Source organism: Oculina patagonica, chromosome 6 (genome assembly GCF_052425735.1).
Source record: "Oculina patagonica isolate OP01 chromosome 6, crgOcupat, whole genome shotgun sequence".
Taxonomy (NCBI): Eukaryota; Metazoa; Cnidaria; class Anthozoa; order Scleractinia; family Oculinidae; genus Oculina; species Oculina patagonica.
The window spans coordinates 19,193,625-19,220,714 of record NC_135763.1 but is presented as its reverse complement, the minus strand read 5'-3'; the positions used below and the strand labels follow the sequence as shown (position 1 = coordinate 19,220,714).

General features: G+C 38.6%; 2 protein-coding genes and 1 long non-coding RNA gene across 5 annotated transcripts in view; all 3 read left to right on the top strand.

Annotated features, from left to right (window-relative positions):
- Positions 1-668, top strand: part of LOC144657558 (uncharacterized) — a 29,072-nt gene extending 28,404 nt beyond the window's left edge. For both annotated transcript variants that reach the window (XR_013571572.1, XR_013571571.1), the window contains one exon: positions 577-668. This is a non-coding gene — a long non-coding RNA (uncharacterized LOC144657558). The remainder of the gene's footprint in view (positions 1-576) is intronic.
- Positions 669-3,943: 3,275 nt separating this feature from the next.
- Positions 3,944-10,928, top strand: LOC144657507 (uncharacterized). 2 transcript variants are annotated; one of them, XM_078517862.1, is made up of 2 exons: positions 3,944-4,018; positions 9,815-10,928. In XM_078517862.1, exon 2 carries the CDS (start codon positions 9,841-9,843, stop codon positions 10,855-10,857), a length of 1,017 nt encoding a protein of 338 aa, XP_078373988.1. In that variant the 5' UTR covers positions 3,944-4,018; positions 9,815-9,840; the 3' UTR covers positions 10,858-10,928. The 2 variants fall into 2 exon arrangements, with proteins under 2 accessions (XP_078373988.1, XP_078373987.1); XM_078517861.1 differs by having other exon boundaries at positions 3,965-4,192.
- Positions 10,929-18,644: 7,716 nt separating this feature from the next.
- LOC144657494 (uncharacterized) lies at positions 18,645-24,502 on the top strand. The gene is made up of 2 exons (XM_078517837.1): positions 18,645-18,742; positions 23,075-24,502. Exon 2 carries the CDS (start codon positions 23,122-23,124, stop codon positions 24,394-24,396), a length of 1,275 nt encoding a protein of 424 aa, XP_078373963.1. The 5' UTR covers positions 18,645-18,742; positions 23,075-23,121; the 3' UTR covers positions 24,397-24,502.
- The last annotated feature ends 2,588 nt before the right edge of the window (positions 24,503-27,090 follow it).

Genomic DNA, 27,090 nt, shown 5'->3' with positions numbered 1-27,090 from the left:
ATCTGTTGTTCAAATAATTCCAGTGTTGCCATCTTTTTTGTAAGGCTTAACCCTGAAAAAAGGTATTTAAAACCCTCATACAGCAAAATGAAAAGCACAAAAAGCGGAATTCGAACGTGCCTGCATGGGACAAAAAAGTCAAACTTTTAATCTATAGATTTTTTCATTTTCTTGCAAAATTCAGATGATCATAAACAAAAATGATCTAGCTGTTAGAAAAAAAGTAGGGGTTACTGACCATATAGGATAAAAAAAACTGCAAGGCAATATTTAGTGAAGTATGTTACACGTACTGCAACTGCTACTCACCCAATATGTGCTAAGAAACTTTCCTCAGCATGTGCATTCGATGCATGGCATGTCATGGCATTCAGTTGTGACATGAATTATGTGCGCAGTAAGGAATGTGCATAAAAAGTAGCCTGCAAACGTCCTTTAAGGGATGAACTTTTGTAATTAAATTTAATTAATTTACTGATAGTCACAACCATCTGTAAGTCAGTCTATTTCCACAGCCAAAGTTCTTCTTGCTGTGTTTTGCTTGCAGATCTTCAGTTCTTTTGTCTTTCTTTGCAGGCTCTATTTCACAGAATCCAAGCCTAACACAGTCCTTGACTTGCTACCTTCATGTAACTCTTATGGTGGATTTCCACTGACGCGTAAATTTTCGTGCGTGGGAAATGTAGCGGCCTGCGTAAACGTGTACGCAAGCCGTTCATACATTGTCTCATTTTTTACGCACGTAAATCGCGTCAGTGGAAATCCACCATTAGAGAGGCTAACGGTATGTTACAAATGGAAAGCAACAAAGATCAGTGACTTAAATGCACGGAGTTAGTGGAATATGCTGTATCTGCAGTCCAGACAAGATTCCTGTCATAACTGAGAAGATCAAGTGATCACTAACTGGTTTCTCCTTACATTGTTAGTCCACTGTTCATCAGTCAAGTAGTGAGAACAAAGACAATCATCAACTGTGATGTTCTACCAAAATCTCACAACAAACATTTAAAGAAATGTATGGGAAATAGTGATAAGAATTGATGTAAAAAAAAAAAGAAAGCATAGCGAAATAACATCTTGATTTGGAAAGATCTCAGTTGCATTTACTTTCAACACACATTTATGTAAATTTTATAGCAAACCTGAGTTTCATCTATGACCTCTTCAGTTGGTTGTGATAATAGAGTTTAATCAGGGATGACGCCATGTAGCCATGCATTGAAAGTAACCCTAATTGTTATTAGCTTCCGAATTACAAAAACTAAGTTCATTTAAAGTAACCAAAAGAAACATTGATAACTGTCATAAAAAATTATTAAATTAACAAATACTTTAAGAGAAAGATGAGCATTCACATAACATAATGTTGCAATGACCCCAGGCCATACACATTTACATTTAAAAATTTCACAAATGTAAATGTACAGGGTTAAATGTCATTGAAATCTTATGTAGTTTAATCGCTCATCTTAATCTTGATGTATTAATTCAAAATCTTTAATTGTTAAAAATAATAACTAAATTTACCATTAATAAAATTTAAAAATAAAAGTAAATAAAACAGGAACTAGATATTAGGGGACATTTTTCATATGTGGTACATAAGGTCATTCCAGATTCAACTCTTTCATGACAACTTACTGAAGAAGTCACAGACTAAACTATGTATGTTGAAATTAAATGTAAGTAGGTCGCTCCTGGTTGAGGTATTTATAAATTACGGTTTTTTCTATGATGTTTACATCATAGTAAACAATAAATCTAGGTTCCCTTTTTCAGGAAACTCAGAAATGTTGTAACAGATGAAAGATCACCATTAAATGGAAACAAATTTAAGTTTTACCTAAGGCTGTCTTATTGTATGATTGTGATTAGTGGAATTGCACATAAAAGAGTATTTCTAAAGGACTCATTCTTATTGGTTACTGTTCAAAAATAGTGGACTGGGGATGGGCTAATAATGTACAGGATTCATTGCCAATCAAAGTGCCCTTGGAGCTAACTCGTATAATCTTTATTACGAAGCACACCAGCAGAGCATCCTGGGTAAGGAAAATTGGCAAACCCATGAAGCCGAAAAAATTTGGTTATGATGTCAGCGTACGTGCTCCCTTTTCCCGTACAGACTCTCGGGGAGGGAAATGGGAGTCCCAAAGCAACCCATGCGGGGGAGGAGACAATTTTGTGTCTCCTTGGTTAACCAGAAATGTGAGGTAAATGACTAAGATCTTTCATATTGGACATCCATTTTATGGTCAGTTGACAGCTGACAAAACAAAGTATCCGCTGACCAGTATCACATGACCATATCGCGGGCTCAGATGTGGAACTGGTCAAGGTCACGTGTCCATTGGACCACGGGCGCCAACCTCGTCCCCAGGGCTTTTCCCTTGCCCCTGGGAACGAGGTTGCACGGGCGCAAGTGCCTTTCTATGGTCAGTCAGTGGTTAGTCGATTTAGATCTATATGAAGGACAAAGTGTACAACAACTGGGACAGTTTGTAAGCTAAAAGAAACATGGAGAAGGTCGAGAAATCGGGCAGGAGAAAATGTCCTTGTTAATATCTCTCGCTCTACCTCGACTTAAGTTTTTAGCAGAGCTCCCGCGCAGGCCGAGCATCCATGAGTAGACAAATGGTAATCAATTCGCCTACGCATTCATAAGGCCTGGGGAAAGTAAGGAGATTACTAACAGCAAATGAGGCTTGCAGGGCAAGAAAAAATGTAGATAACGGGTAAATTACACAGCGACACTACACAGCAAAACATCTGAGAAGTTTATCATCCAACTGCTCTATTTTGTTTGTCTTTTTTCATGTGTGAGTGTATCGAAGCCTCGATGCGCCTTAACGCAAAAAAAAAAAATGTTGCTTTCGGGCTCTCGTTCCATCGCTACACGGTTAAATTTTAATTTTATTAGTCTCTGCTCGCATTTTTCGTAACCGTAAAGCGAGCGATTGGCTGGTTTTCTTCTATCGACAGGATGAAAGGTTGCAGGGTGACAGAGTTACAGGCTTGCAAACTAAAGGCTTAATGCTCTTCCCTCCAAACCATATGCATATATTCAATAATGCCTGTAAATTACTGTTTAAAAAGCTGGTGATTGTTTGATTGTAGCAGGGGACAGTAGGCCTTTCTCGATTATGCTAGCATTTTTTCGGCATTTTTTGGGAAAATGAGCATTTTTTTTTCGGTTTTTTTTTAAAAGAATTGCTAGCATTTTCTGTCATTTTTCATGACTGTGATCCAGATTTCAGCACTCAGAACTCAGAAGGATAAATAATCCTAAAGTTTCACAATTTTGATTGATTTGATTGTTTTCTGTCTGTTTCGACTGTTTGTGCGTTGTGTTACTTGTTTACTTGTGTTGTGTTACTTGTGTGTGTGTTTTTTTTAAATATTTTTTTATTTCTTTTAATTATTTTTTTAAGTTATTTTTTTATATTTTTTTTATAAACAAACAATTATTAAGTATCACCTGTTGTTGATATGAGCATATAATGTAAGAGTTTGTACGTTTTGTTTGAAATAAAACAAAGCATTCTTTGGAATTCAAGTGGCATTTTTTAAAGAAATCAGGCATTATTTTAGCATTTTTTTGGCTTTATGCGAGAATTTCTAGTAGCATTAAATGCCAGTTTTACTAGCATAATCGAGAAAGGCCTATGGGAGAGGGAAGCTGAAAAGAAAGTTAAGGCTTGTTAAACAATGGAAAAACAATGGTACGACAGCTTGGTTTCAAACGCAGGCTTGAATATCTCAAAATAAACAGTGAAGTAACCTTCTTTCAACCGAAATCCTATAGAAGAGATTTGTTGCCTATGTGTTTCATCAGTGTTATTTTTGATAATGATCCTTGGACCTTAGTCCCCAAGTCCAGTACAACAGAAAAAATAATATTTTGGGAAAATAGACTGGGCACTAGTGTTTTTCAATGGCGGCTCCATTGTCGAACGTCCGATCGTGGTTTGAAGTCTTTGCTGCTCGTTTTATTGACTGATGTGCTGCAGTTAAGGTAAGAAGAACATAGTAAAGACAAACGCAAACAACAGCTCGGTCCTATCGAATATAGGAATCTTTCTTTTGCTGGATTGTGTGGATACAAATGGCCCAACGCCGAAGATCTTGGCTTACCGGCGTACGATCGTTGTCGGTACCTTTTAACTGGCGTACAGATGACTTATTTTAGGTATGAATAACAAAGCATCTTGGCGTAGCGGGGGCACCCAACGATAACATTTTACTATAAGTGTCAGAACACCGTTTTTACGTTATAAGTGCGGGTTTACCTCGGTGTAAGAACCTGTGATATTTTTCTTTGCATTGTTTTGGAGCTTTTGTTTTCCTACTCTGTATTGTTTTTGACGCTCTTTGTTGCTTTGTTCATTCTTTGTTTTACGGACCGGTCAGTTCCACAGGTTCTTACACCGAAGATGAGCCATAAGTGTATACTTTTTGTCCGATTTAAAACCGTACTTTTAAACGCTATACTAAGAAAAGTATATCTTTTCGGATACTCCGCTAGTACTAAGGGCCTGTTTACATGATTCCGGAATGACTTTCATTCCGGAACGAAACTCGTTCCGGAATGAGTTCGTTCTGCATTTACATGACAGAGTCGATCGGTTCAACCAAAGGCATTTTCACGTGCGTGGTTTTCGCGCGAGGTCAAAACAGATGGCGCATGTTTCGCGCAACATGTTTTTGTGCCCATTAGGCCGTATCTGCATTTTACGAGTATTTGACGTGGCTGCTTCTTTGGGCTAAACAGTAAATGCTATTACGTTTTTCGCTCTGTTCTAACTGTGGGTCCTGCGGTTTCGCGGGCGGCTTCATCTCGGACGAATTCTGTGACATGATACAGAATGAAATGTCATTCCAGAACGAAACTTTCTCCGATGAAACCGGAATGAACTCATTCCGAATGACTTGACTCCGGTATCATGTACAGATACAGAGAAATGTATGGGGATGGAATGACTCGTTCCGGATGAAAGTCATTCCGGAATCATGTAAACAGGCCCTAAGTAGCTGGACATTCAAACTTCAGAAAATGTTAGTGAACGAAATATTATTAACAGAATTTATGAGCCGCTGCTGCCTTTTCGAAAATCGTAGCTGGCCTTTTTCATATCCAAAACGATATTTTTCTCTGCCCAAAAACAACAGGCATTACTTTTTCCATGACACAAAAGATTTAGCTAAAGAAATCTCCAGTTTTTAGACACACTTTAATTTGAAATCACACGGCGATTATAGGGCTTCCGAACAGATATTCACCTAAACGGTCTGTTTTGTGCCCCTGGCGTAGGCCTCTGAGTTGATTGGAATCGTCAGGGAGGGTCTGGGGGCCTGGGGGGATGCTCCATTGGACAAATTTAAATTATTAGAACCTGAGAAATGCTGTTATATGCATTCTGATAGAATGTTTGCCGATGCCGTTTTAAATTAATAATTTAACCGTGACCCACCCCTAATTTTTTTTTTTTTTTTTTTTTAAATTTTATACAGCATATGACACAACAATTACAAAAATACTAAAATAACTAAAGTATCGACAATTCACATAGCGCGTCAACATAGTCCATTATCGTATCTGACAATACTAAGACTAGAATATCGGTACTAAAAAGACAATGAAATGCTGCTTACAAAGTTACTAGAAGAATTCCACACGATCATAGTTAGCACAATAAACTCTACATGATGATGAAAACACTAAATAAAAGACGAAAATCTAAGAAACGGAACAACGCGAACATTGCACAAAATATATTCAATATCTAAAGAGAAAGAGGAAAAAGACAGTACAGTTGTCATGCGTTCAACCCTAATGCAGTGCATTATTTTTCCTGGCCCACCCTTTTTGACATGTTGAAAAATAGTTGACCCACCCAATTTTGTACCTAATAGCCAAGCCCCCCACTTCAAATACTTAGTTTATGGCTGGTCCCTAAGAAAGAAAGTTCCGGCATAATGCCCCCTTCAGAAATAACCAGATTGCAAAAACAAGCTCATCAAGCTCAAGCTCATTCAGAAACAAGCTCATCTATTGGGGGGGGGGAGGTGGATATATAGGTAGATTACTTCATAGAAAGTGCGACGTACGGATTTTTATTCACGAGTTGGGCAAAACTTTGGAAAACGAACGGGTGAGCATAGCGAGAATAGTAAATCAGAGCTCCCAGAATGGTAGATACCAGCATTGGACAGAAAAATAATACTCAACATTCGAATTGATTCTTGGTTGCTTTAATGCCTTTATAAAATTAAGTATAAGTCAAGTTCATCCATGCAGCCACAGTGTGATTGTTTTACTGGTTTACTGGAAGCCATTCAAGCCAAATTAACTTCAGAAATAACCAGATTGCAGAAAGAAAACTTTTCCCTAACCCTTCAAGAGAAAGTTCAAAGAATGCAACAGGGCTACTCCCTCAGAAATGACTTTCAAAGCCCCTTTAGAAACAAACTCATCTATTGGGGGGTGGATATATAGATAGATTACTTCATAGAAAGTGCCACGTACAGATTTTAATTCACGAGTTTCAAAACTTTGGAAAACGAGCAAGTGAGCATAGCAAACGAGTGAGTTTTACGAGTGAATAAAATCTTATAACCGTTATTGTTTTAGTGGAAGCCATTCAAGCCAAATTAACTTGAGCCAGTGCATTGGGTGATGTACAAGTGAACCGTGTCTGACAATACCAATTTTCTGAAAGATAGAGAGGGTCTGAGTGTTTCAGGTCTGAATTTTCGAGACATCCATAGAGTCTAAGTTTTTTGGTCTTAGGTCTGAGTTTCCCAGATTTTTTTGAGTTTTGAATTTTTAAGGCACCCTTTATTTATTTGCAGGATATGTGTTTACCAGAAAGCGACACAATGTATTTATTTGTGTTGCATTTCTGGTTTGGCATGAAGGATATACGATTAATCTCCAAAGTTTGGTGAACTAATTACTAGGCATTATTGTTCTCAGTATTATTGTTTTTGTTTGTTTTTTATTTATAACCTCAAAGGAGAGACTGATTGTTGAGGTATTGTTATCTCTTGACAAAAGAATCACATTTTTGCCAAATTAAAGATGTATCGGAGCTGTGTGATTTCCCCCTTCACTTAGTTAAAAAATATTGCCGTAAAATTTGAGTGAAGAAAATTACACCCCCTTTCAGTGAGCACTAATGTGCATAGCGGCTTTCTATCGACATCCATCTTTCGATACATGTGCTTAACAAACAACACGGACCGAAATCCACCAATCACAGCCCACTAGCATGACCTTCTGTCCTTGTGTGCTCATTTGCATGAATTCAACAACTGTAATTGCATCGGCTTTGATTGGCTCATTTCAAACAGCACATCGAAAGACGCTAGCGCTGTTGAAAGATGATGTCGAAAGATGGATGTAGAAAGATAGCTATGAATGTAACACTGAAAGCGGGTGTAAGTGAATCTAAAGCAAATTTACCCTAATGAACTTTGGACTGCCAATGAGGCTGCACCCCCCCCCCCCTTTTTTTTCCCTATATTTTTAAAAAAAAAATGTAACCACCCATCTTTTGAGAGTTTGTTGTGGAAATGGTATGAGGTTGCTATGCTGAAATGTTTTCAGCCCCCCTTTCTGAATTTTCTAGGTCTACCACTGGTTGTGTGTAAATTTGTAACCACAATATTAAAATGTACTGACTTGAATGTGATTAATTGATATGCTTTTGATAAATCACATTCTTGAATTTGGTTCTTGAATTTTCTTGAATTTTCCCTTTTTATAATAAATTCACAGCAAAGCGAATTGCATTTTGTGTGCACATTAGTCATTCACCAAGAAATTTTTGATACTCAATTATTTTGAAATTTCATATTCCTCTCAGAAGTTTGACTCATAGAATTTTAACATTCACTCTTGTTTATTTCTTGTTGTTACTTTTCATGGGCCTCTCATTTTAGTGAACACCTTTCTGTGACCATTGAAAAGTTCCTGCTCGGCAAAAATTCTTATAAGAATTCAAGAAAAAAAGAAATAAAGAATTTTTTTCAGCATTATTGATTCTTATCACCCTATACTTTCATATCCATATTTTGTGTTTTATCATACTAATCCAGGATGTATTTAAATTATTGTGAATAATTTGCAACCACAGGTGTGCAATTCTTTGAGGCTACAAGCCATCGTCTCTTTATTAGCCTTGTCAATGACTTCTTCCACATTAGGATCACTGGTCATAGCAGTGATTAGTCATATTCTGACAAGCTACTTTTCAATCACTGCTCAATAAAACTTTTTCTGTAGCATTTTGTGCCAAAAAAGGTCAATAAAAAAAGGTCTTTAGGTCCATTGCCTTGCCGTTTTTTTACCAAGGGGATTTGTGGGTTATTGATGCATTTATTTGAAACTGGGTATGCATAAGAAATGAAATAAGTTTATCTGTATGTTGCAATCAATACGCCCAAACTTGGAATGACCCTTATGCTTTGGTTGTAATTTAAGGATCTGTATCTACAGCAAGAAGGGTTTTACAGTATTTCTATGTAGATTTGCCTATTTTACAAAGGCAATACCTACCAATTTCATGTATTTTGATGCCCCCTTCACTATGTCTTAAGCTCCCAATTTCTTAGACTGATTTTTGTTTCCCTTGGATATTTGAGACATAGGGAATCCATTATACTGTGGGAGTAGATGGTAGGGACAATTGTACAGATGGATTGGAGTTCCTCAAGAGATATTTACTTATTTTGTTTTGAACCAAAATAAATCTACCCAATGTTGTTGTTTTTTTTTCAAACTTTGCATTAAATTTATCACAACATATTTCTTATGCATAGATATTCCTATGTTTTCAATTTATTGAAAATTCAGTCAGCAGTGGGAAGGAGGGGTTCCATATTGGTGAGATCGCTCACCTCCCAACATTGTGGTGAGGTTCAATACCGCTGAAGTCCGATCCAGAATCATCTGTGGGTCGAGTTTGTTGTTGGCCAGTTCTTGCCCTTGCTCTGATGGTTTTTCTCCCTCTACAAATCACCACTCTGTAAAAATGCTGGCCACTGAAAATTCCCATTTATTTTATTTTATAAAACATTTTCGAACATCATCTGGAAATGCAGTCAAACCCTATAAGGCAGCCAGCAGGGGCGGATCCAGAATATTCAGAAAGAGTGGGCCAACGAAATTGCGGTGAAAGTGCAAGTCCCCTCCCCCCAATTCCTTCTCCGGCTCCTATCCTCCAATGACAAATTCAAAACTTACATGTACGATTACAGTACACTAGGAGTTGTCCGTGATTTTTCTTTGCGAGAACAGCAAGCAAATGAGAACTCGAAAAAACTACTTGAGCATTGCATCTCCTGATGAGAAGAAATTTTCTTGTGACGTTGTGAGCTTGGCCACTCCACTGACTCTGAGAAAAATAAATAGAAACTGTCGAAACACTCCTTCAAAAATTAGAAATGCTCTCTATCCCCTAAAACCCATTTTTTATTTAAAACCTGGCAGATCAGACCTGTCGTGTAGAGGTTAAAGCCGTCTGGCATATTATGCAGACAGACGTAATGTGCTTTAGTTTAGATCGATCTGGCATGGTTTCATTTAAATATCTACATAGCCGAAAGTAGTCCGTGACAATGGCTTTGCCTTCCTTAAGGTCACTAGCTTAGACTAGCACTAGACCAATCTGGCCACGCCCAGATTGGTCTCTGTTAGGGAATTCCTTCCCCTTCAACATATTCATCTTAATTGCGGGGAGTACAGTTTTCCTTTATAAGGAATATTTCCCCATAAACAACGTGACACATCTTTTTCATATCTTTGAAGGTTACACCAGTTTTCAAGACAGCAATATGGATGGTAATCACAGGACACGGAAAACGGCATTCAGTGAACCTGACAGTCTGGAAGATAAGGCAATTACAATCCCAGAGGTTAAGCCTCTCAAATGTGAAAAGTGTTACAAGCTGTTTCGCAGTATAGAACAGCTACAAAGTCATACGAAAAAACATACCAGAGAAAAGCCTTTAGAATGTGACCAGTGTGGGAAACGTTTTAATCACAAAGGAAAGCTAAGGGAACATAAAAGAATACACACAGGAGAAAAGCCTTTTGAATGCAATCAGTGTGGCAAACGTTTTATTCGTTCATGGGACCTAACGCAACATAAAAGAACACACACAGGAGAAAAACCTTATGAGTGCAACCAGTGTGGCAAACGTTTTGTTCGTTCATGGTATCTAAAGCAGCATAAAAGAACACACACAGGAGAGAAGCCTTTTGAATGCAACCAGTGTGGCAAACGTTATACTCGTGCAGGACATTTAACACTGCATAAAAGAACACACAGAGGAGAGGAGCTTTTTGAATGCAATCAGTGTGGCAAACGTTTTATTCGTTCATGGGATCTAACGCAGCATACAAGAACACACACAGGAGAGAAGCCTTTTGAATGCAATCAGTGTGGAAAAAGTTTTACTTGTGCAGGACATCTAACACGACATAAAAGAACACACACAGGAGAGAAGCCTTTTAAATGCAACCAGTGTGGTAAACGTTTTACTCGCGCAGGACATCTAACGCAACATAAAAGAACACACACAGAAGAGAAACCTTTTGAGTGCGACCACTGTCAAAAACGTTTTAATCAGGCAGGACATCTAACGAAACATAAGAGAACACACACAGGAGAGAAGCCTTTTAAGTGCAATCAGTGTGGAAAATGTTATAGGCACTCAAGCAGACTAAGGCAACATTCATGTAGAACATTACACAGGAGGAAGAATGTATGTAGCAACGAAGAAGATAATAATACTTTCAGTATCTCTGAACTTTTAAGCAACCTTAAACAGATGAAACAAGAAAACTGATACTATCTGTAAGAGTGCACTCAGGAATGAAATATATTCCAAAAGGAGTACAGTGGCATATAAAGTAAAGCTGGTAAATCTCCATCCATAGAAAACAAGGAGGGATGGGACAGGTATAAACTATGTAAAGGTCTCCGCACACGTGGGGACATGTCGCAGGGACACGTCGCAGCGACATGTAGTGCTCAGCGACAGAATCATGTGTTGTTCACACTGAGGGGACGTGGAACGAGGACATGTTGCAGCAGCAAAATCACAATGTGTACACACGAAAGAAAATGTAGCAGGGACATGTCGCAGCGGCACGTCCCCTCGTGTGTGCTGATTATTTTTGGCACGCGCAACAGGAACTTTTAAAAGCTGTATTTGTGTGTGTACACATTTTAATTTTGTTGCTGCTGCATGTTCCTGCGACATGCCCCTCAGTGTGAACAACACATGATTTTGTCGCTGCAACATGTTGCTGCGACATGTCCCTGCGTCTTGTCCCCATATGTGCGGAGACCCAAAAGCCTCGTCTAAACGATCAAACATTTTCGTCCAACTTGATGTTAGAACAGCATGTTTTACCGTTTAGCCGCCTCTCTCAACATTGCATTTAACTGGTTTCCCATGTTTGATCTAGATGAAGCGTTTTCATCCAACAGTTTGCTTCACGAGCACATGTTTGATCGTTTAACCACCTCTGCAAACAAAGCAAGCCCAAGCGGGAAAAACAACCAATCAGAAACTGAATCTATGTAACGTTTCAGCGGCAATACGCACAGAGTGTTATGCGGTCTCACTTTGAATTGTTTGATCAAACATTGTTCGCTCGTTTTGCCACCCCATGTTGTGTGAGACAAACGCGATGTTGGACGAAAATGTTTGATCGTTTATCCGGGGCTTGAGAGGACAGTATTTTCACATCCCCCCTAAAAATGTCAGAAAATTACGCATCCCTTCTTGTCTGCTTGTGAAAATGCAGTCGCAATTTTCAGTGCGGCTACTCAAACCGGGCCACTTGGAAGAAAGGTGACTAATCAAAACCTTTTTCGTAAAGAGACTAATGTTGTTTAACAACGGCTCTACAACAATTCTTTTAATTTCTTTGTAACCACGTGAACTGTTTCTGTAACAATTATTTTTTTGCTGATAGGGTTGTTAGCCCTATGCAAACCCCCAAACCGGAGGACCCTTGCGCCGATGGCGTATAGGCAGTAGTAAGTAACCACGTGAAGGTAAATGCAAGACTGCTTAACCTGAATTTGCATACTATCCACTTCGCTTTCAGTTATTGTATACACTCTACAGATCTCCTCAGCATTTTATTTTACTCCAAAAATTTATCTTGAAAACTCGTTTTGTGTCTGCAAAATTGAAATCTCTGAAAACCGCTCAAAATTTAGGAAAGAAACTAACCAATCAGATGACAAAGTTTCCGGAGAGGTCCGCGTATTCCGGCAACTTTGATGAGTTTTCAAATTTTGTTGGTCAACTATTGTCGGTATTCTTCAACGTCATTGGTTCTTTTGCGAAAAATGTTACCATCCTTGGTTTTCAATTAACGTTTTGATTGGTCAACTTTCTTTCAAGTGGCCCAGTTCGACGACAAGAAGTCGCACTGTAATGTTATAAGCGTGCTTTGTTCTTTCCGTGTATAACAATAAACACTCTGTAGAGAGAAGCCTTGGTTGATTGTTGTTGTTTTGAACATTGGCTATGAGTATTTAGTAACAAGGGAAGTATTTCACAAGCTACGCTTGACAATTTCATTACTGAATCCTGTCTTCTCCATAATCGCTGTTCCAGGTTGTTGTACACTTTTCCCTGTTGTTGTTGCGAAAAGTCCAAAATTGTGTAGCTCATCATCGATTTTTTTTAAATGCGAGTCTTATATCACCATTGCTATTTTTATTCTTATCGTGAGAAGTGTCGCACGAACTGATGCTTTCTCACATAAATCATTGTTCGCAGTGTAAGACATTTGTTCAGGAATGATCCTCTACAGTTTGTGCGCTTAGATATGTACAGCCTCATCCTTTCCCCTGGCAACCTTAAAAAGGCCATGGTGGTCCAGATACTTCTCAAGCTGGGCCCGTTAATAATATTTTTCTTAAGAGTAATTTTGCTCCCAAGTCTAAAAGTAGGGAGCAAATTTATTTTGAGAAGAAGCAAAAAATAACAGTTACAAACTAGCTTCAATGTTGTGACACATGTTTTTCCATCCCCTGATCATGAACAGACATGGCCATGAAAGTTTCAGCGGTGTGTCGTCAGCCCTTTTTGCTTGATAACGCGCGCGGCTAAATGTTCTCGGCTCTTTGCATACTTTTTCACAGCCGAATCCATGGAGTGCTGTTTCCTGATCGAACACCAAATCGAATGAACATTTCTTTTGTCCCCCTCGAGGTCAAGCTACAAGCAGGTTTTTTTCCTGCTCTCAACTGTTGATAACGTTCCTTTTTTCCGTGATTGAAGCTGATCTTCATTCTTGTCCCCAGATTCCACGATCTATCTGGTCTTCGCCAGGAATCAAAACCTATGGCCGGTACCGATTTGTGAGCATGCGCAGGGTGCTTGCTCTGTATTTTTAGCAAATCAGATTTGACGATGAGTCCGTGAATCGCAGCCGGACAGCTAGAGGTCTCGATCCCTGGCGCATCGTGATCTCTGGGGACGAGAATGGCTGATCCTGAGGTAGATGGTTTTATTTGTTCCTCTGCTTTGATTCCTGGAGTCTTCCTGGAGTTCGTTTCAAACAAGAACAATTCTTAAACGCAAAGCAAAACACGAAGGTCATCGAATTTTGGCTAGCTAGTTCAAACAAATTTAAATAAATTTCAGCTAGGAGACACTACGAGGTTAGGTTTGTTTCTGTAGTGAAATTCTCTATTGCATCTATACCTTTCGACCGCGTTGGTTTGATAAAAATGGAACGCCTCACAAAAACAGCCTGAATTTGATTCGTTTTCGCGTGTTTGATCAAACTGTCGGTGCAACTGAGGAGTCATTAGTGTCTTTCTGCTCAAATTCACTGTTCATGAAAGTGGTTTACCGTAATGATTCGATTTAGCGCCCTCCTTCCAATAAGCGCCCCCTAACGAATAAGCGCCCCCGTTCGAATGTGTTCTTGTAAATAAGCGCCCCTATTCCAATAAGCGCCCCCATTCTAATAAGCGCCCCCATCCTTATAGGTGCCCGTATTCTAATAAGCGCCCGCTATTGCGGATAAATGCCCCTATTCAAGTCATCGACGTCGAATAGAGAAAAGCATGAACATTAACCGTACCGTACATGTATATATTTACTGCTTAAATGAACAATTCTTTTAAAAGAAGCTGAACTTGCAACAATTTGCTAATATTAATTAAAGTTTTGTTTTGAACATTTGGTTGTTTCTCGAAAAATTAAATAAGCGCCCTGTCCCGAATAAGCGCCCTGTCTCGAATAAGCGCCCTCCCTTGAGGTGCCAAAAGTAAATAAGCGCCCCAGGCGCTAAATCGAATCATTACGGTACGTAAGTTTCGTAAGACAATATAACTACCTTTGGTGTTTTCTTAGTACAGAATTCGCCAGTTCTTGTTTAATTTATCTTAGGTGCGAGGGTTAGGGTTAAAGTAAAGCATTTAGGGGATAATTACTTTTAGAACTGAAAAACCCCAGCTTTTCTACTGGTGGTACGTGGCTCGTTATTGCATTGTTATTGTACCCCTCATGTCTACCTTGCCATGAATTGCCCACCTTGCTGCCTACTGCTTCCGTCTGACTTTGTAGCTTAGAGCAATGGTGCTTAGCAATGGTCGCAGGTTCGAATCCACCGAAGGTCAGAGATTTTTCTTGACCTCGTACGGCCCAAATTTAACGCTCAGAAGGAAATGACTGCTTTTCTTTCTTTCAAAAGAAACCTTTATTAGAAGTCTTGGAGGGTTTTGCTGACTTGATGTTTTCATCTGTTATTTTTGATAATGATCCTAGAGCAGTCCAATAGTGTACTAGTATTTTTCGATGGTTGTTCCCATTCACTGTACGTCCGATCGTCGTTTAAAATATTTCCTGCTCGTTTTATTGACTGGTTTTCTACATTTAAAGTAAGGAAACATTTTTGATCCTACTTACTTGCTTAATCCTCTTCGTTCCTAAGTGGAAAATAGGTCCTCGACTAACGCCCGCCACCTGATCCGTGTGGCTGAAAAATTTAATTGACGTCGAACCTCTCCGTTTTATTGTTGCTCGATACAGTAAAAACCCGCGTATAAGAACACCTATTTTGGCGGTTCAGGCTGATTTGGTTCTTATATAAAGATTTATAATCTGCAAAATCAGCCTGTAAGTGTTCTTAAAAAAAGTTTCTTAAAATAATATAAGGAACATACTAGGCTACCAATAGATGAAATCAATATATATGCACACACAATTGTATTTTAATTTTAATAAAATTGATAAAATAAAATCAAGGCAATACTGTACTGTAATTGGGGTGGAACTATTATGTGTGCAATGAAAAGTAGTGTTGATCTTTGATATTTTTCCATATAAGAACAACTTTTTTCAGGCTGAATGTGTTCTTATATAAATGGTACTTTATTTCCTACAGTCAGGCCTGGGTGTTCTTAATCCACTTGTTCTTATACGCGGGTTTTTACTGTACTTATCGTTTGCAGTACTTTATGTTTTTGTATGCAATATATGGTATCTTGCAACAAAACCGGAAATGTTTTACGTAAATATTCGTGTATTAGTGTAAGTATTAACCAAGCCTAAAGGCGAAACTCGCGTTCGCTTTGGTTTGCATTACTACGCTTAGTGATTAATTTAGAACACTCGCGGGTATTTCTTAACCAATCACTGAAAAGTAAACCTAGAACTGCCAGTCGAGATAATCTAATCGGCGCGTGTCGCGTGTCGCGGGTACACAAAATTGTCGCGGGTCCGAAGAAAAGGTATATTTTTATTTTATAGTTTTTCTTAAGTTCAATACCTCATTAAATATAATAGAATAACGATAACAAGTAGCTACAAGTGCTTGAAAGTAGGTGGACGAAAAATTGAACTTTACTTTTGCTTTCTAGTTTTTGAACAGCAAATACTACACCAACGTTCAAGATAATAAAATAATAATACAATAGCAATAACTTGTTGACATTGTGTATGTGTCGTAGTTTGGTTTCCCATTGCCACTTCTATAACTCTTTTTTGACGAAAGACTTGCACACATTTCTGTCAAACTTAAGCTTAGTTACGCAGCGAAAAGCGGAAGTGATGCGGGATTTCTGCGTTTGACCGCTGTGAATCAGGGATCGCTTTCGACATTAGTCACTCCTCCACTTTGCGACAGATTGTTCGCTCGTGTTTACAGCTCTATACTTCGTGGTACAAGCTCTATATTTCGTGGTACCGCTCAGACTTTTTTGCTTTGATTACCGGACTCAAGAATCGTTCAGTGGAATTATTTCGAACCACGCGGAGAACCACCTTCAACCACGCGGAGTTGGCACTGTCTGGAATCTTTTTCATAACCTTGTTGCTGTATAAAACACCTGTCTGCTACTTCTACTTGGTCTAAGTTTATTTATTTCATTTTAGGAAGCAAATACATTTTAAAATCTATAGTTAACGTCAATTTATCATTTATAACATTCAACTATTTTTGGAAAAACAGAAAAGAAAATAACGTTAGAGTAGTATACTGTTCGAAAATTGCCCATAGAAAACTAGAAAACTAAAGTAAAGTTCAATTTACATTGAAGTACTTGTTATTGTTATTCGATTATCTTTGTTAAGGTAGTGAACTTTTTTAACTGAAAAAATATGAAACTTAAAAAAATAAGTTTTTCGGACCCGCGAAAATTTTGTGGACCCGCGACATTTTACCCGCGACAATTTTGTTGACCCGCGACACGCGACACGCGCCGATTAGATTATCTCCTGCTAGTCGTGACTCGCTTAGGCTCACGCACGTTTACTAGCGCTTCGTGCCGGCTACATGTATTTGCTTCGAGTTTTGATTGGTTCACTGGATTGTCCACTAGTGCAGCGTTGCTCGTTATTGCATTGTAATGGTACCCTTCATATCTACCTTGCTGCAAATTGACACCTAGCTTATTGATTACCCACGACCTTCTCCCGTCTAGCCTCGTAGCTCAGTCGGTAGAACAACGCGCACGGTGATCTAATTGGGAGGTCGAGAGTTCAAAACCAACTGAGGTCAAAAGAATTTTTTGCTTCGTGTAGCCCAGAAGTACATTATGTACTTCTGGTGTAGCCCCAACTTTCTATATCATTTATAAGGGTTAAATAACGCCCAGATTATTCTTTTTTACTTGGTTCGGTTTTCTTTGTTGTTTTCGGGTGAATATGTTATGGTTTAATTTTATATTTGATTGATTGTAGCAGGGGAGAGCGTGGCTGAAAACGATGGCTGATAACAATGGAAAAACAATGAAGGAGACTAAATAAAATAAGACATTCTACGTTGTATCAGTCTCTGCTTTTAAATTCCTTATTCTGTCTCTGATTTCCTTATTTTGATAAGATCACTACCATAAATGATTTAATATAATAAACGCCCACTCTCAAATAAACGCCTCCTATCTACTAAACGCCTACCCTGAGGGTATAAATGTCCCGTGTTTAGTAGACACCCCACCCCAAAGAAGTCAAAGAATCGACTCAAAACCAAAGAAACTCTCCATAAAGTAAAATCACGCATTTTATTTAGTTTCTTGCTTGACTCGGACATGGAAGAGGCAAACGATGCCATGGCCAACATGGTTGACCACTCAGGGCGATGAATACATCCTACTCACAAACTCTGTTTTAGCAAACTACGCGTCTTATTTGTATTGTTGACGTTTTTACAGTGAAGGTAAAATAAACACCTCTCTCTAGAACGCCTCAAATTTAATAGACGCCCCGGGCGTTTATTAGATCATTTACGAGTTGGGTTCACTATCCAACGTTTATTGCGGGCCCAAGAGAGGCCCGCAACCCTAATCTTGACAGTGACCAGCGGATTGCGTTTTACGCGTGCGCGCCACGTTTATAAACCGAATAGAGAAGCGGAAGTTGAAAATTTTTGTTCTTCCACTAAGCACGATCGGAATGCGAAAATGTGTCAATCACGACAGTTTGTCGTAACACCGGAAGAGAAAAATCTGTTCTCCAAGAACGAATGCGAAAAATAAGTTAATCTCTCAACAGCTTGTCACATAAGATCTAAACCTTCCGTCACATGGAAGGCGTTATGTGTTGCTTATTGTCGAGAAATTCGTAACACTGACAACATACCGAGTTTACCGACTGAGAAAAATTCACATCCGGATCAGTTCACACCGCGTGCTCGATTACAATTCCCAAATCGACAATCAAAAGATAACTTTGATCGGTTCGCGGCAATAAGCAAAATTATAAACATGCATTCCCGTTACTCGGAATAATCATTTATTTATAGACACAGATAAATTTAATACGGGAAAGCGAATGATTCCAACAACGGTTATTGTCGAGAAATTCGTAATAACACTTACAACATAGCGAGTTTACCGACTGAGAAAAATCACATCTCAATTCACACTGCACCGCAAAAATCCTTGCGTGACGCGTTACTCAGAATAATTGTCTTTTGTCCATTTTATCATTTCAGTCATTAATTTATCGGCACTGCCTACCAGTACCTTGTCTATGTGCGTCAAGGCCCGCACTTTTTAACCTGTGGTTACCACTAGTACTAGGATTATCCTCCGCGGTTGCTTGAACCGGCAAGCTAAGTCCAGTCCGCAAAACGTTACTTTAGGAGAATAGACTGGGCACTAGTATTTTTCAATGGCGGCTCCCATCGTCGTACGTTTGATCGTGGTTTGAAGTCTTTGCTGCTCGTTTTATTGAATGATTTGCTGCAGTTAAGGTAAGAAGAACATTGTAAGGACAAACTCTGTAAGAACATTTAGTGTATGCTCATGTTATTTCTCCTTAAGAAAAGAAATCGGCGCGGCTAAGTAGAGATTGAGCAGCCATCACTGGCTGCAGCCCAAGCGGCCACGTACAGTTCCTACTCGACTCGACGATATTTATAAGGATTTCTATGGGAACGTCTCTCCTCCGCAGAGCCCTTTTTTTTTTCGTACGAATGTTTTAAAAGATAAATTACCGGAGATTACGATGGAGGAAATTCTGTGGCATCAATATGTGGATTATATCGAGCTTGAAGACAATTAAGTGAGGTGCAGTCGATTTAACAAATTCAATTTTTTTATGCGTCTGTCCTGTTATTGGTGATAAATTGCGTCATAAAATTGTCAAAGTGTTGTAGATCTTCAACAAACTTTGACAATGTTGTGACGAAATTTATCACCAATAACAGGACAGATAATTCGAATTTTTCAACTAACATCTAATCCACTGAAAAGTGTTCACAAAATAATCTGCTAAAATGTGGTTCAGCTTCCTAATTTCATTGATAGCACACACTTCCACTCACGGCCGATTTTCAGTCTTAATCCTCAATAATTATAAACATCCTGATCTCTTCGCTTCCAGGTTGCACTGGTTTCTTAAGTTTTAACCAATAAATTTTAGATGATTTCCTCATTGAAGACTTCTAGTTTTGTGGTATAATTCTCGCCTCATCAAGAATACAGCGCTAAATCAGTGCTGAAAAGTTTGACAAAACCTTCACTGATTGCGTCAGCTACGAGTTTCATGCATCTGTACTCTTATTGACAATGAAAATAAGCCAATCAGCGTGCGAGAATTTGCTCAGTTATTGTTAAAAATAATATTGTTTACAGCCTTGGGAATAAAGGTGTTCGAAGCAAAGACGTTCCTATACATATCCTTGTAAATGAAGTCTTCTTAGGGTACTGTGGATCTTATTGTTAGCTTAGGCTGTCTGTGGAGCCATGTAGGAATAGAGAAAAATGCTTCCATACTAATGTGCAGTTCCAGAAAATATCCATACCCACCCCATGGAAGGTCATTGGAAATTCCGAGGGGGTGGGGGGTCTCAAAAGCCAAAATTTTTAAAGGAAAGTATGGGGCTTAACTGGAATTTCCAGAGGGGTGGGGGATTCAAACCAAATTACCTTCCGTGGGAGAAGTATGGATATTTTCTGGAACAACACAATACCCGATTCCCTCTATAGCGCGCGCCTGCAGGGAATCACGGTAGTTGTATTCATCAAACCCTGCGCGAGACTCAGCAACGATGCGCGTTGCTGAGTCTCGCGCAGGGTTTGATGAATACAACTACGGTAACCGTGATTCCCTGCAGGTGCGCGCTATAGAGAGAATCAGGTATTGCATCTCACTGAATAACAATAGAAGTTGTCTTTGCTTTGTTTTTTAATGTACTCACAGGTACCCCAAGCTCTACGAGAGAAGTAGACCGTGTAACCTTTGTTCAGCGTTGTGTGAGTGTTGTAATTTGAGTGTCATGGTTCTGTTGCATTACGTCAAAATTATAAGGATTTGTATGGGAAAAAATGATTCCTACTTCAGTTTTTTCAATATAAAGATCCCTACCTGACTTCCTCTGTCTGTTAAATTGTCTCCTATGGGGTTTTTTTGGGCGATTTAGCTTGATTCCAGTGAGTATTAGTTCCATTGCTTTTCTCTCTATATATCCTTTTGGCCTCACCAAGGTTGGACACTGAATGCTAGCTTGTTGCACAAGACATCTGAAAAACAGCATAGTGGTAAAATAATGCCAACAACAATACTAAATCAGGCGAACAAAGATTTGTCAACACTGTTCGCTATGCTGTTTTTTAGACGTATTCAGGTGTCTCGTGCAACAAGTACGAATTTAATCTTGGGAATGGACATCTGAAAAACCATTATCGATGGCTCTCAATTGAAAAGCTTGACTTTTATACTCTTATCAGCGACCATTCCGGGTGGCGGACCCCGTGAACATACGCAGGTATGGTGCGGGATTTGTTTACTTTGGTCACTCGCAGGCTAGCACGGGATGGGGGAAATGGATAGCTCTTGCACAAGTTTTTATAGCAGGGTCCCAGGGAAAGACCCATGGGATTCGCAGTGTTGGAAATGGAGCTTGAAATGAGTTCTGTTCCCGTCTGCAAAAGGACTGGGTATGTTGGCAAACACGTTCCAAAATGGCGGTGTCTGACATTTGCAGGCTGTAGACTAAGAGAATATATCGTGTTACCATTATCATTATTGAAAGCTAACCATACACAGGCTAACCAAACTGCTATTCAGGCTAACCGGAGTGTGTAGTAGGCTAACCGGAGTAAAAAGTCTGCAGTCACACTGCCAAAAATGGCAAAGGAAAGGACGGTAAGCAAAGAGCAAAAGCCAAGAAAATTAAAAATTCCATTTGTTTCAATTGCAAGTAAAATTGGTCATCAAATATGCTTTAATTTGAGAAAGGAGTCTTCATTCTTTCAAATTAATGCCCTTTACCTGATTTAAACCCAGGTATTTCTGTAGTATTTCAAAATATGCTTGCATACTGTTACTTTTTTGTAGATCAGATGTGTGTCAAACTGTAAACAATTCTGTTTTGTAAACGAACGCAGGAGCAGAGAAACAGAGGTTTAATTATTGTCTTTTCATTGCTGTGTTAGTTTCTTGCAAAAACCTATTTCAGAACTTTACTTTGTTTCTGATTATATATTTCGCCAATTGATACAAAACATTCCAAAAAAAATTAACGCGTGCTAGTTCTTTATTACCAGGAAACAAAGTATTCTCTTCTTTACCATTCCTAGTCTGAAATTCAGCTGTCCTCTTGACCTAACTCCCCAACGAAGAGGCGCGGGCGCCTCTTCGCTGGGGGGTTGGATCGAGAGGATGGCTGAATTTCAGACTTTCCCATTCCATGACTTATGAGGTAAGGTAAACCTCATCATGTGTAAAAAAACAAGTGGCATATCTTTCTTTGCTCTAGGTGTAATTATGGCAAATAATAAATTACTTATGGCAAATAGAAGTCTTTTGAAATAATGCACTTTTTGCCTTGGCAGAACACACTTCTTTACCCCCAGGGGAAGGATGTTTGAAGCTTTTTGTTAACAAAATCTTGCTTTTGGGTAGGGGGATTTGTATACCTCATTGTGCAAATGCCCGGGGGCTTGCCAGGGTCTGCCCCCGGTGTGGCCGCTAATAAGTGCATTAATGCTGTTTTTATGAAAATAGACTCTGATTAAAATGGCTCGGATGGAAAAAAAGAACTATCATGCATGGTCCCATGAAATTTCGAAGCGATCCAAGGTACTGAAAGGAATTTACAGCTGTTTCCCCTTAGCAGACCTGATTGGCTCAACCTTGGAAAAGGATAGAGAGAGAGAAAAGCAATGGAACTAAAAATCACTGTAATTGAGCTATATCGCCCAAAAAACACATAGGAGACAATTTAACAGACAGAGGAGGTCAGGTACAGGGATCTTTATATTGAAAACTGAAGTAGGAATCATTTTTTCTCATACAAATCCTTATAATTTTGACGTTACACAATGGTCGCCATGACGCTTAAATACAACACTCACGCAACGCTGAACAAAGGTCACATGATCTATTTCTCCCATAGAGTTTGGGGTACCTGTGTTGTACTGAATTAATTTTCTGTAATCCTGCACCTTACTCCAATATTTCAAAATTAAAAAGGGCTATGGCAACACTTTTCTTTCCAGCCTTTTTCTTCTTTAATCAAATATCGCGATTTATGGCTTTACAGGGAGAACTAAGTGGTGTCATTCCAAACATACGTAATGTGCTCATTGCGCTAGATACCCAAATGACCCTAAAGGTGGGAGATGAGGTTTGGAATGGATCAAAACCCCGGATTGCCATATCCGCATGAAAGAGAACTGGAACCGAGAGTGTTGCTATAGCAACACCAAAATATGCAACATGTGGTGTATTTCTTAGGGTACAATACTCGTGCCAAGTTTCAATTACTTTGCTTTAGTATTGACAGAGATACTACTGATTTTGTGTTTTTACACCAATTACTGTCAAACTTTATGACGTCATCAGTTATCTAATTTGCATAATACAAAATCGTTAATATCTCTGGAACAAGAAAAGATATCAGGAAAAGGAAAACACCATCTTTCTTCATTTTGAAAGGCCTTTCATATGAGTTCAACTTGGTTTTCATTTTATAGGCACTTTAAAATCGCTCTAACTGCTGTAAATCCACGACGTAGAATTCAAACATAAATATCTATTGTTTTGCTTATTCACAAAAAAAAATTTCTTATCTTTCAAGGACAAAATATCGTTACAGGATACCTGCTAGTGTTCAAAGTTAGCAATATGGATAGTAATCACAACATGGACAAAACGTCATTCGCTACAACTAGCAGTCTGGAACAAAATGAAGATATTCCCATAGAAGCTACACCCCTGAAAACCGACCAGTGCGACAAGCTGTTTGATAAAACTGAACAACTTAAAGATCGTACCAAAACGCAAATAGAAAAGAAGACTTATGAGTGTAACCAGTGTGGCATATGTTGTAAAGACGCCTATCATCTAAAGCAACATAAAATAAAACACGCAGTGGAGAAGCCTTTTAAATGCAACCAATGTGGCAAGTGTTTTCGTCTCAACGATTATCTAAAGCGACATGAGATAATACACACGGGAGAGAAGTCTTTTAAGTGCAACCATTGTGGCAAGTGCTTTAATCGTGCAACTAGTCTACGGAAACATGAAAAAACACACACAACTGCGAAGCCTTTTGAGTGCAAATGGTGTGGAAAATATTTAAATTATCCAGAAACATTGGAACGGCATGAAAGAAGACACACGGGAGAGGCGACTTTTAAGTGTGACCAGTGTGGAAAATGTTTTTATCATGCAAATAGTTTTAAGCGGCATAAAGTAACACATACAGGAGAGAAGCCTTTTGAGTGCAGCCAGTGTGGGAAGTGTTTTAGTCTGGCACATAATCTAAACCAGCATAAACTAACACACACAGACGAGAGAAAGAGACCTTATGAATGCGAGCAGTGTGGCAAACGTTTTCATCTGAAAACTCATTTACAGCAGCACAAAAGAACACACACAGGGGAGAAGCCATTTGAATGCAACAAATGTGGCATGTGTTTTAGTCGTTCATATAATCTACGGAAACATGAAAAAACACACACAAGAGAGAAGATCTTTGAGTGCAACCAGTGTGGCAAGTGTTTTACTTATCCAGATTCACTTAAGCGACACGAAAAAACACACACAGGACAGGCGCCTTTTAAGTGTGATCTTTGTGAAAAGGGTTTTTATCATGCAGGAGGCCTCAAGCAGCATAAAGTGACACATACAGGAGAAAAGCCCTTCAAGTGCAGCCAGTGTGGCAAGTGTTTCAAACAATCACATAATCTAAAAAGTCACAAACTAACACACACAGGGGAGAAACCGTTTGAATGCGACCAGTGTGGCAAGCGTTTTGGTTGGGCAAAAAGTTTAAAAGTACACAAGACAACGCACAACAAGGAGAAAAAATTTAACAAGGAGAAACGTGATAATAATACCTTCAGTATCTATGAACTTTTAGGAACATTAAAAGAAATTAAGCAGGAAAACTGCTGATATCTTAGGTGTTCGGGAAGAACATATAAACACAGACTGGTTAATGTTTCAGTCATGTTAAGGTCGGGACACACTAGGCGACAAGTCGCTGCAACGGGTCGCAGGTACAGAAAAATCCAACAAAAAACACCCCGGGGGGGAGGGGGGGGGGGGGGGGACTCGAACGATACTCTTTACTCAATGACAGTGGTACGGGGTTGTTGACTCTTGTCAGTCGAAAAGCTTAAGAATAAGAACTGGACTCCAATCAGTTACTACAGATTTCTTTTGGCTAGTTCCAGATCGAAAGATTAATCAAACCTTGATATATTTATTTGGACCTTGATCTTAGTTCGCTTCGATCTATTTTAGTGAAATGTAAAAGAGAACCGTTTCTTTGAAATGTAAATTCCTAACACGTGCGATGTATGTTTTACTGTATATATGTTGCATGTGGTTTAATTTTTGGTTTAATTTTTTTCAAACTAGATTGGTTTTTATTTCCTTTTGTTTCAGATTATGATAATGACTATGAGACAAAGAACAACTGTTTTTTCTTTGGTTTGAAAAATTTTAAACCAAAGATAAATTTAAACCACAACATGTCTATTCGTATTTTTGTGAAACGTAAATTCGTATTATAACCTGTAACTCGTACTGTCAAGTTTTAATATTTAAAAGTATTCATTATTTGCGAGTCTTTTTTATCATGTTTTCACTGCACTGAGCATTACAAATAACCTTTCAAAAGAAGCACGATCTCATCTATCAGCTGCCTCGACAAATCACGTAAATGACACAATGATTTCTATAAATCTTGTCTGTGGTTTTGGTATCAAATCAAACGCTTTGATAACACGAAAAGGCAATACATTTTACACTAAATAAATAGTATAATATTCATAAAATGCGTGTGATTTAATGCTTTTAATGCCCTTGATGAGTAACCATAAACTGTTTCGCGTTGCCCCCTTCCTTGCAGCTCGCGAATAAATTTCGTCATTTTCTCACCATCTTGCGATTTTTCGTCATTTGCACAAAACAGCGATTTACGTTTGCCTTTTTAAGAATACAAAAAATTGTAATTTTCGTAACTGCGTTCAATCCTGGAAATTACTCAATAAGGTCCATTGCAGCTAGACCATCACGCGACCTACTTTTCATAAAATTATGGGCTATAATTAACCTAACGAATGCCAGAAATGGAAAGAGCATGTCGAAAATAGCGAAATGGCCAAGTAAGAAAGTTGACCAATCATCCTTGCCCTCCAGCAACATTTTTCATGCAAATCTTTATCTGTTCATAATTTTTCAAAAATTTAAACCCTCATAAAACCTTATTCTTTAACACCAGGGACATCAAACTTGTGTCATTTTCGACATGCCCTCCTTTTCTGGCATTCGTTATGTTATAGCCCATAATATATTTTTTAGTAAAAATTTGGTCACGTGACCCAAGCTGCAATGGGCTTATTTGTTGCGCGAACTAGACAGAGTCAATACGGGAGTAGACTACGAGCAGACCCTTTTTTTTCGCAGTCCGTCGAGCTTGCGAAAAAAATAAATGACCGTCGCCGTCGAGCATGAAGCGAATAAATAAATGACCACGCGAAAAATGGCGACGAGGCGGTCATTTTATTATTTTTTCGCACGCTACTAGGACTACTCCAGACCGACTCGTAGTCTAACACGGGAGGTATGTTAATGTTTTGCACGAAAAAAAAATCAGCTGACGTTTACGATTTTTTAAAGTGTCATTGTCAGAGAAAACCAGGCAATGCCAAAAGATGGGGGTCAGCCGATTTCCCTCATATTTTCAGCATTTAAAACCTATCAGATAAGATTAAGATTGGTGGCATTAAAATGATTTTCTGCCTTTTCAATCATGAAATTGACCACCCCCCTAGTTTTTGGAACAGAAAGTGCCAAAAATCCTCATAAAAAAGGCCAAATTCTCAGTACAGGAAACAGATCTTCCTTTTGCATTTTGTGCACAAAACTTTTTCTCAAGGTAAATTAACTAGTTGTTGATGTTTTGCATGCTTAGAAACAACTTTTCAGTTTAACTGTAATTTTTACCATATTTTCTAAACTAGGTAGGTAGCTTGTGTCTTGCCACAGAGTGAATTTGGGGGATTTTCAAATTCAATTTTTTCAAAAGTGCGATGGTTTATTTTTTATTAAAAGCCATTTTATAACAGTCCATACCCTTCTTAATCGAAAACAAGAATATATTGATTGGCACAAGAAATTATTTTTCCACGAATTTAGTTCAAAAATGGCTCTGGTCGCTCTTATGGCTATTTTCCCGCCAAAATTAAATCACACTAAAATATCACATAACATCGATAACATTATATTTTGAAATGAAATAGTTGTATTTTAATCCATTGAAAGGAGTAAAAACTTCGGCAAATGAGTTAATAATTGATTTCGAATTGACTATGTTAATTAAAGTAATATATACCGCAGTCCGTGCATGAATTTATTGTGTATTTCCTGCGAAAACTTAATCGTATTACGTAAGCATTGCTTCGATTTTCATAGTTTATTTTGGTATGTCTTAAAAGCGAGATTATAAACCTAATATATAAGGCGGTCTTTGTAGTAATGATCCAAGGTACTAAAATAAGAAACCACGAGACGTTATTTCTCCCGTTCGACACGGAACTTTTGTCAGTTTCAATTCATGTTATCACGTTTCATTCGGAACAA

Excerpts from the sequence above, each read along its gene's own strand:
- LOC144657494 (XM_078517837.1), top strand. The coding sequence starts at position 23,122 with ATGGATAGTAATCACAACATGGACAAAACGTCATTCGCTACAACTAGC.
- LOC144657507 (XM_078517862.1), top strand. The coding sequence starts at position 9,841 with ATGGATGGTAATCACAGGACACGGAAAACGGCATTCAGTGAACCTGAC.